This window comes from Rhopilema esculentum, chromosome 3, assembly GCF_057945365.1.
Source record: "Rhopilema esculentum isolate cy_ngs chromosome 3, ASM5794536v1, whole genome shotgun sequence".
Classification (NCBI taxonomy): domain Eukaryota; kingdom Metazoa; phylum Cnidaria; class Scyphozoa; order Rhizostomeae; family Rhizostomatidae; genus Rhopilema; species Rhopilema esculentum.
This window is the reverse complement of record NC_142817.1, coordinates 5470185-5480633: the sequence shown is the minus strand read 5'-3', so window position 1 is coordinate 5480633 and position 10449 is coordinate 5470185. Positions and strand designations below refer to the sequence as shown.

Here is a 10449-nt window from a genome sequence, read left to right as displayed (position 1 = left end):
CAGCCCCTTCGTCGGAAGCACTTAGCCCCCCCTCCATCGGGGGAAATTTTAGGTTACTATCGGAGCAAATTTGACAAAACAACGTACGGCATTCTTAAGACTTTAGACAAAAAAACTGCATACTTTAGTCATTTTAGCCCCCCTGTCAGAAGCTCCAAGCCCTCTGTCAGAAGATTTCTGGCGCCACCTCTGGGTGTAGTCTGGGTAGTTAGTGGCTATCGGGTTAAACTTAGACACTAAAAGAGAAAAAATAACCAAATTGCGCGTAACGCAACACTTTCATGAACAAAAAAATTAGTAAAGATGGGCTGTAAAGAAGCTCGAAACTGTAAAAAGCCAACTAGATTGTCAAGCGTCAAAGTGGTTGAAATTATTTTCTGACCAGAAAACTTTGACAAGAAAACGATCGGCAAGTAAAAATTTGTCCGCTAATCAGAGGCGTCCGCCTTTTAGAGTGTCCGCTAATTGGAGAGAATACTGTAGTTCGAAATTAGTTCCAGAAATAATCATTTGAGCTTCCTTCTTTGCCACCGCAGTGGTCTACAATACTTTATACCCGGTTTATTGAGGATCTGGTACCCAGAGTATCATATGGCTGGACTGCTAGGTAACAAGGTAAAAGATGGTGCCTCTGCGACGAAAATTTTGACGAAAATACGTCCCCTTTTAGGCCTGCACATTATGAGAAACTTCCGGCCTCTTTAAAAACTTTGTGAAAGTAATATCTAATTGCAAAAGGTGTTACACACATGAACAACAAGAGTGTTGGCATCCGAAACAGGACTTGATTTGCACCAGGGAAATGAAACAACGACAGGTCATTTCCTCTAAAAAATTTTCAAGTCCCTCCTTTAGATGAAAGCATCTACGGAAATTCGTCAAATCTTCCTGTTTCGACCACCGACAAAATCTCTGGAATATGAGTACATTCCTCCTGGTCAGACAGCATTAGGTCTAGCAGAGTCGATTAAAATATCTAAAAATTTAGTCCTCACTTAACCGATATCTAATTTGCATGGGCAGCCCGGCAAAAAAGCTCCTTCTAAGAATGCGTTCAGAGCGACTTGGATCAATAAGTCCTGCTGAGTATTGGTTGCCTCGGCAACCTGCTCCTCCACAGAACTCTCGACTTGTGGCAGAAAGTGATGCAACCAAAGGTCTTCAGCCCAGCTGCAAAGAAAAGGATACCTTATGTAAAATTAGTGCAGGGTTTCTATTTTCAAACGAGGAAGGGGAGAAGGAAGACGGCATGCAACTTACCAAATATGAAATTAAGGCCGTATTAGACACAAGGACAAGCAGAGGCGCAGTATTATCTAAGGCGCACGAAACATAGAGCCTATGGACCATAGGAACTTTTGCTTAGGCCTAGGCACTTATGATGACACCTTTTTGCTTTCTGTACAGTATGCATGTAAATTTCGTCATGATTAAGCGATTTCCCAGCACATTTCTACAGAAAGCACGCGACTAAGCCGCCTTCTTCGAAAGGGAACCAACAATTCCAGAAAGATTTTGAGTGTTGTCTTAAGTCTTCATTTCATCCACATCAATATAATCAACGTATTATATTACGAAATTATGTGACATGAAACATGAAATCATTACCTTTTAAGGCCGGCTGAATCACTGAAAGGAGCAGACAGAAACAGCCCAAGATCTGCGAAGAAAACAATGACAGTGAGTAATATGCAGGTTTGTTAATCGTGCTTAGATCATGTCTTGACACAAACGGCCAATGAACTAACAGAAATTTATGAAACACATTGCAGTCACAGAAACACATTGGCTTGACTGTCCATAAAATGATGGCTTTGTGTGTAACAATACAAAGTGCTTTTCGAATCGATTCATGTTTGCATCCAAATTACAGAACAATTTGAAATCAACTAGCAAAAATTAAAGAGACTATAAACTAAGTGATCTGATCAGAAGGCACATTCTTACATATTCTCAATTTCTTAAAGCAAGCTGGAAATCGTCCCTTTGGTACCTACAACTAGTTAGCTTTGAATACATTTTGATATATTTTTCAGTAAAAACCAAAATGGCACTGAAGATACTGAGAAAATTGAGTGTGACTTTATTTGGTTTTTGTGACATATCAAAACAAGTGTTTGAGCATTTTATGGCAGCACCAGGTGACATTGAGCCTAAGCAGATATACGATGAAACAACTTTTACACAAGTGACAACGAATTACGAAATAAAGAAACAAAATTGAATGGTTCGACCTTTGGCATCTACAAAAAATGAACTTCAAATTTTGAAAACAAAATGAACATGATTCACAATAACGACAAACCTGGCATATCCAATTTAATGTCTAGCTTTTCAAGATCGATTCTAGATCTTCTGTAAACATCGCTTTACCAGGAGCTCCAGTTATCAATTTCCCTAAAAATGGATCAAGCAACATTCAGAGATTGTGAACTGAGAAGAGCTTAAAATGTTTCTGAAACTGTAAGTGACTTGACAATTAACGTCATATGGGAGTATGATTGGATTGTAAGAAAGGTATCTAATTTAAGATTGACATTAAATGTATAAATCTGATTGTTGAAAATGTTAAGCAGCCATAAAAATCAAGTGCTAAATTTCGCACTAGTCATGTGGCAGGTGAATAGCTGGACAGGGCTCTCGGAGGATGGCACAAAACACAAACTGAAAATAAGAAGACTCTGCCAGATTGAAATTATGAGAGCACCTGTGCACACACAATTAAAAGCAGTCCCATAGAGAATTAAAAACTAAATTGGAAAAAGTAGCTTGTAGAAGTGAAAGAGCCAATAACCCGGCTATTAAAAATCTCGCTGCCATAACACTCCTGTAAGTGTAAAAAGTAAACTACAAAGATATTCACCTGAAGTTTAATCGGCTTTCTGAATTTCGTGTTGCCTTTTGTCGGAGCCAACGTTGCAGAAGAACAGGCATGGTTGGTGGGAGATCAATTAACTTGAAAAATCTATGAATTCTTTGCCCAAATCGGTCCATGCTGGAAAAAAGTGAGCACTTAAAACAAGTAAATATAGAGTATTAAAATCTTGGCTGCAAATGGCTGGAAAAAAAGCCGGAAATAGGCAAGAAACACTGATTAAAAATCAATACTGAATAATATAAAGATTGTTGCTTTACAAGTAGTTTTGATACACACAACGTCCCCATAAAATCTGAGTGTATCAAAGTGTTCATTTTTGAACTGAGACGAAAAACCTCATGCATAGTATGAAAGGGTTGAAATATCCTTGATTTGGCAAACTAGATCTGAAGCAATCGACTTCAGATGTACAAATCTGAATTCTGTCGATGCCACATCTCTTAGTCGCATGAACAGGATTACTCAAAATGATGTGCTATTCCAAACTCTGGCGGGGAACATGGTGCTCAAGGTTGGGTAGAAGTACGATTTAATAAAGAGAATTTTTGTCTCATGGAACTTTTGTCTCCTTTCTAGCTCTCATGGATAGCGCTCTATCAGCCTTATAGATACGTTAGCAGCTGTAAATATTACAGCTGTACTGTCTTCAAAATATATGTCCCTTAGTAGCTCAGGCTATCGACCGCGGTAAGGCAATTTTGCTGCAGTTCTGAAGGCTGAAGGTTGGGCTCTATCCTTTATTTAGGGAAGGACTAACAACGACGGGGAAGCTAAAGAAAACGAGAATAGGACAGTATCTGCATTTTTTGAGGGGGGCGGGGGGGAAGTGATGAAGTCTGCATTGAAGGAACTGGCCATCCTTTGTTTCCATGCTTTGGCCTATGGGCACGGCTCGCATACAGGAATCGCCTTTACTTTAAGCAAGACAGTTGATGACAAAAAATAAATGATATTTCCAACAATTAATACCACCTTGACTCTCCAAATAGCAAGGAAAAGCGGAAACCTAACATACCGTTGTTCTATACTGTAAGGGTTATTTACCTTGTCTTCGTTGCATATGCAAGTACGATGACGTCATTTTGCAAATAGTAAAGCTGACTGTTCACTCCATGCCATTGCTTAGATAGAAGGGTTCTTCTGTTCCACGTTTTCCAAGCCAAACAAAGACATCCGAAGATAATTTTCGATTAAGGATGAAATCAACGTCGATCAGAATAATTGTTGAGCACTTCGGTCTCTCGCGATTCACCTCAACCAAAGCTCCTAAAAAGGGACAACAAACTGCATTGCAATGGACTCGCCTAAGCTCATTGATCACATAATACAACACCGTTTGAAGGTGGAAATGGGGTGCTATGGAGAAACTTTTTCCAAGCACCGTATGTGGCAAAAGGAACAATAGCGTAATTTTCAAGCATTTTTTTAACATTTTACTGAAATGTAATAGGCCAGAATTGGAGTTATTTTTGTCAATTTATCATAATTATTTTTCCCAAAGACGCAAAAAGTAAGATTTCCAATGTCCACCAGGAGAGCTACAATTCCTATCACTGGCAAGATAGCCAAATTTAATCCAACCTAACATATCAATTAATTAGAATGCCTTTCCTTGTAAAACACTTTGAGATGTTTCAAAGCACATTGATTGATCCAGGATCATTAAACAGCCATACACGTTATGTTTGAGAACTAGAAGACAGTTAAAATGTGCGTCTACATATGGTATGTGACTTTGTATGACGACTTATATAGCAATATATGCTAGGGTACATATTTAGCAGATAACAGAAACATAACATGAGTTGTATTTTTGCGAAAAAATTTCTATATTTTTAAATATAATCCATGAAAGTAATTATGATTTCTAGTACGTCCTTTCATTGATTATCGGGAAATAGCATTTGTTGAGAAAAGGTTGATTCGTTCGTAAAAAATACACTCTTTCACTGCTGTTTGAATTTATACATGCGAACAACAATCCCTCAAATAAATGTGCTTCAAAAACGCTTAGCCAAATCAAATGCTTCCAATCAACTACTATGCCCGTCTACGTAATACAAATCACAAATCTGCCTTCAGAAACAAATTATTACCTTTCCTTTTCAAAAACCCTCGCGCATATAAACAACTCTCACATGAAATTTTCCAAGGTCATTTTGGACTTCGCGCAGTAGCCCGGAAAGTATGGCGAAAATCAGGCATGGGAAACGCATTGGATTGAAATGAAACTATATTTAGTTCTAGTAAAAACCTATAAATGGGACATATAAAGGGTGCATAATAAAACACAAATTTACGGAGATACCAACCATATTCTCGTAACAGTTTCACAAGTTCCTGAGCAGTGCAAATCTCATTCTCTTCAACGCTGGCAATAAAACTTGTCTTGCCTCTAATTTCGTCCATGGTCTGATTGAAAAATAAATTTCATCCTTGCAAGTTACATGCAATACTGGATATACGTATAAAAATACAGCTCATAATAAAATGGGATTCTCAGCTAATTGTGCGCATATAATAAAGCATATAGCTCATTATAAATTAATTTAATTTGTGAACATGCCCTTTCGTGCAGAGTTCCTATCGAGTTCTAAGAAAATCTCAAATGACAAGATCCTGTAACAAACGCTTTAAAACCCCTTCCACATAAACGCTTACGTGAAAACGGAAAACATTTGTTTCGTTTCCATTTAGATGAGAAAGCGAACTTTGCAAACGTACTCTAGTATCTCTAATAGAAGGGGGAGGTAATAGAAGGGGGTGTTTATGTCGACCAGTTTTCAATAGAAGGGTGTGCTAATAGAAGGGGGTGTTCATGTCGACCAGTTTTCAATAGAAGGGGGTTGCTAATAGAAGGGGGTGTTTATGTCGACCAGTTTTCAATAGAAGGGTGTGCTAATAGAAGGGGGTGTTCATGTCGACCAGTTTTCAATAGAAGGGGGTTGCTAATAGAAGGGGGTGTTTATGTTGACCAGTTCTCAATAGAAGGGGATTGCTAATAGAAGGGGGTGTTCATATCGACCAGTTTTCAATAGAAGGGTGTGCTAATAGAAGGGGGTGTTCATGTCGACCAGTTTTCAATAGAAGGGGGTTGCTAATAGAAGGGGGTGTTTATGTCGACCAGTTCTCAATAGAAGGGGATTGCTAATAGAAGGGGGTGTTCATGTCGATCAGTTTTCAATAGAAAGGGGTTGTTAATAGAAGGGGGTGTTCATGTCGACCAGTTTTCAATAGAAGAGGGGTGCTAATAGAAAGGGGTGTTCATGTCGGCCAGTTTTCAATAGAAGAGAGTTGCTAATAGAAGGGGATGTTCAGGTTGGCTAATTTTCAATAAAATGTCAGTAAAATTCAATGGCAAAGGGGAGCTAATAAAAGGAGTGGATGTTGGTAAATCTTTTAATTAAAAGGCAGTGGAATTATTAGGATGGTGACACTGGTTACTTGATAATGGATAGATGGTTAGAGATAAAGATAGACAAACATAACAAGAGGAATTATTGACAAGTGAAAATTGCGTGTCCTGGTCATGACAGGTTTGTAAAATTTAATAGAAGGGCGGGTACTAATAAGCGACAGAGCGGAGGGCAAATTCTTCTGAAGTCAATACAAGGGGGCCCTTCTATTAAAGACACTAGAGTATTTACTGCGCAAGGTGTTCTTCTTATAATCCATGAGTCAATTATACAAAAATATACATATCTTACTGCGCAAAAGGAATCGTAATGTAATATGATACTATGTAATATTACTTACGCTAAAAATTTCAAATTTGGGAAATGAATAGGAAACAAATTTTCTTTACGTTTGGTGAATTTGGTGAAAACAAATTTTCTATCACGGTGAGCTTATTTTTAAGCAAGTTTTCATATGGAAAATATCCAAACAAAATAATTTTTTATTCTATCCAGGGGAACAAACAACAGACATGAAAAGTAGAAAATTCATTATTAATCAAATTAATGCAACCTGTTATAATGAGACAACCCAAAGGACGATATGCACTTAGAAAATCCTCTACATCATTGAAAGTAAAGTTGATGTAAAATGAAAGTAAAGTAAAGTCCAGGGAAAACGACTTTCTAAGCAACATACATTAACTGCTTTCTTACCGGTCGATATCATAAGGAGGATACTGTAGACAACATACCTTGAGCCAATGGGAGAAGCAGGAAATGAAATGCTTAGCCTCTATCGTGTCGTCAGTCATGAACAGCACATTTCTGTACCGCTTAATCTGAAAATGGTAATCATATATGTTATGTGGAAATAAAATTATTACTGTCATCAACAGTGGGTGTATTTTCAAATAAGTTAAAAACTTCAAGCTATAACAAAAATTCAAGCTATAGGAATAGCTCACCAATCTGCAATATTCTTGTAACGAAGTATCTTCTAAAGACGTAGAGTATGCCACTGAATCAAATGTTGAAGTTGTTTCATCTGAAAAGCAATGATTAAAAAGTGTTGTCACCGTTAGGACAAAAGCTCTAGGACAATGAAAATTGCAAACGATTAATCAATTTGTCGTTACGAAAATCAAACTAGATACCTCTAATCAGAGATAAACAATTATTGAGAATATTGTTAAGAATATATATAAACTTTATCAAATAAAGAAAACCAAAAAAGAGCATTTTTCGTGCAGTTATCAACTACAACGTAAAAGTGCATCAATAAAAAATCCTTTTATGTTTGACCATAACTTAAAAGCAGAAATTTAGGTGCATCTTTAGTCTAAAAAGAAAGGAAAGAGGATAGATTGACCAAGCTCTCAAAATAAGTTAAAATATGTTTAGGGATAACTCATATTCAATCTTAAAACAAGTGGTGCACTCTCCTGGATTAGCCCAACTACTCAGAGAGTCCCTCCTTAAGGAATTCCCCTTCATACAATTTGATATGTAGGCTATTATTTCTCTGTTGTTTTTAGATTTGTGCTTAATTTGTATTGTGTGTAGTATTGTATTAATGTAACTGATAAATTGTATGTAGTTGAATTTTTAAAATAGGAGACGGAAACTAAAAAATAAGAGTTGTCCTGAAAAGCAAGTTCCAAACTTTTTTAATGTCTTCCTAATCATGTATTAACATTTCCAATGATACAGATCTAACTAGCCGGAGGTTTTAGCATATTTCTTTTAACTGTCCTTTCTGAATGTTGGTGACACCGTATCAAAAAAGGTAATGAATTTGAAAATGTTAGGAAACGTAAGTTAAATTTTTTGTGGTATTCCAATTGCATACTCATTTGATGAATTACGTAGTCACTCTAACACAGGGATTTTTCTTCTTATGAAAATCAGTACCATATCAATTCGTGGTTGACGTCAGTAAAAACTGGCGATGGACAAGAACAAATCTGGGGGATTTCTTCACTTTCAATATAAATTAGGAAGGATTTCTGGAACTAATTCGATGATTTCAGCCAATGAATTGTTTGATTTGATTTGACGGATGGAGGCTCCCTACAAGGACCGAAACTCGTGAACGTTTTCTAAAGCGAGTTGAGGCTCTTGGAGGGGAAAAGAGGTTAACATGTTGCAACAGTACCTTTGAGACGAATGGTCAGGTAAGGTTTCGATCTATCTTGCCATGCTGCTGTCCAAGGCGTGATACCTGCAGGAAACCCTGTAGGCGTCCAGGCAACAGATCCTAGCTCAAATCGACTGACGCTTGACTGGAAAATCGCTGTAAAACGGAGAAAGGCTAAGAAACTGGCAAAACACATCGCAAGTTTCAAGGGAAACGCTAATGTTTATACAACTGCAAACTTTTAAGGCCTGAAATTACGGCATAATTAATTTGGCATAAACATTGATATGGTCATAATCTACCGGGAATAAAATTGTCACCATCGTGAAGCTAACTGAGCTTTGATAAGCATTGCAACACCAAGTGCTGTATTTTTACGAAACACCACTGTGGATTTTATAAAAAAAGTCAAACGATCACATGTGAGCCTATTTGCAAAGAAAATCAATTCGGAAGTGACGTACCAGCATTACTCGTGCTCAGACCTCTAGACGTTCTCCAAGGAACCTTATCCAAGAAAAATTTTTTCACGGCCTCTGTAACTGAGATCCATTCACTTTCGTTTTGTAGCCGCAATTCACCAATGAAGTCTAGAATACTATCAGACATCACCAAACCATCTGCTAAAATACAAAATACAGAAAAAAATACTACCAACTTGACAGATAAGACATGCAGCGAAGTTAGAGAAGTTTAACCACATCTAGCTAGTAAAAGCAAACAAAGAAATCAATTCAAGCGTCCCACTTGAACTTGAAAAACATGAAGCATAACAAAGACAAATCTGACATTGTCCAAAAAATCAAGCAAGAATTTTAATAAAATCCCTTGAAGATTTCCTTTGACAGTATTACACAGGCACTACATGACAAACTAAAGCAAATAAAGAATAATGTTTTATTTTGCATTCAGGCTTGTGGACGTTAATTTCCAAAATAATTTAAAAAATCATAAAGGATCCTTTGCATAACAAGTGTTATTCAAAGCCAGCCAACTATTGCTTAGGATATGCAGCTATCTAGCAAAAGAATTTATTCCTGCACCTATAACAGACTCTCACAAATGTTTAAAGTACTTTCAAAGGTCACTAGCATACCATCAGAAAAGCCCCAGCCATAACCTGCGGCAACTGCAATGAGAAGAGTGCAGGAATCTAGAATTAAAAGCCTCAAGTCAAAGTTTATAGAAAAGTGGAAACAATACTTCAGTTCAGATTCTTGCAAATAATTAAAGAAGTTTTGTTTACCGATGTATGCGATGAAAGGCAACAAACAGGTTTGATGTCGCAGAAATTTACACTAGTGGCCAGGTACCGCGTAAAAGGCGTTCTTAAAAAGTCTCTGAAAACATTAGATGTCTCTGTAATTTTGACATTTTCGACATTTTATGAGGTCATTAGTAATTGTTTTTGTTTGAGTGTCGTAATGAACCGACCGGCAAGGAGAAAGATAAGTAAATTCTGATTCAGTGCCTATCGCGCGCAGTTGTTGTTAAGGCTATGTACATACAACCATATAATTTTATCACCAAAATTTAAAAAAACATTTTACTCGCATCATTTGTTAAAAATTAATTATATTTATATGAAATAATGAATTAGAAAATCTTTTTTGTCCACAGTGTGCATCATTCAAACAAAATGTATACAAAGACAGTAGAGATTACTGTATAGCGAATGTTTTTGATGGAAACCTTGCCTACACTTATCACAATTTCAAAGCATACTCGTCACCCAGTTACGCAACAAAGTGCCTTTAAGTGAAATTTATGCTGATTTTAGGAAAATTATGAGTTGGTGATTTTTGAAAAAATTCATGACCCCGGACCTGCAAAAAAGTTGAAAAATCTTGAAATTTTTCAAAAAAATTTCTTTACTCGAAACAACCTAAAAAGCCGCAAGATACGTTCTGAATGCCATTTCGGGTCTTTTCGGTGAAATTTATGCTGATTTTAGGAAAAAAAGGACTTTGTGATTTTTGAAAAAATTCATGACCCCATACCTGCAAAAAAGTTGACAAATCTTGAAATTATTTTAA

At 36.8% G+C, this 10449-nt stretch overlaps 1 protein-coding gene across 1 annotated transcript; it reads right to left on the bottom strand.

Moving 5' to 3' along the window:
* Positions 1–358: 358 nt before the first annotated feature.
* Positions 359–9705, bottom strand: LOC148960509 (cortactin-binding protein 2-like). Its single transcript, XM_089112274.1, has 10 exons — positions 9510–9705; positions 8878–9036; positions 8432–8569; positions 7242–7321; positions 7029–7115; positions 5191–5290; positions 3923–4144; positions 2864–2995; positions 1609–1660; positions 359–1170 (listed from the first exon to the last, which is right to left on the bottom strand). The coding sequence occupies exons 2-7, from the start codon at positions 9020–9022 to the stop codon at positions 3984–3986; spliced, it is 711 nt and encodes a 236-aa protein (XP_088968400.1). The 5' UTR covers positions 9023–9036; positions 9510–9705; the 3' UTR covers positions 359–1170; positions 1609–1660; positions 2864–2995; positions 3923–3983.
* Between the last annotated feature and the right edge of the window lie 744 nt (positions 9706–10449).

Excerpts from the sequence above, each read along its gene's own strand:
- LOC148960509 (XM_089112274.1), bottom strand. The coding sequence starts at position 9,022 with ATGTCTGATAGTATTCTAGACTTCATTGGTGAATTGCGGCTACAAAAC. Across the intron at positions 8,570-8,877 it reads TCTGAGCACGAGTAATGCTG|CGATTTTCCAGTCAAGCGTC; the intron begins GTACGTCACTTC and ends TCCGTTTTACAG. Across the intron at positions 4,145-5,190 it reads GAAACTGTTACGAGAATATG|GAGCTTTGGTTGAGGTGAAT; the intron begins GTTGGTATCTCC and ends GTCCCTTTTTAG.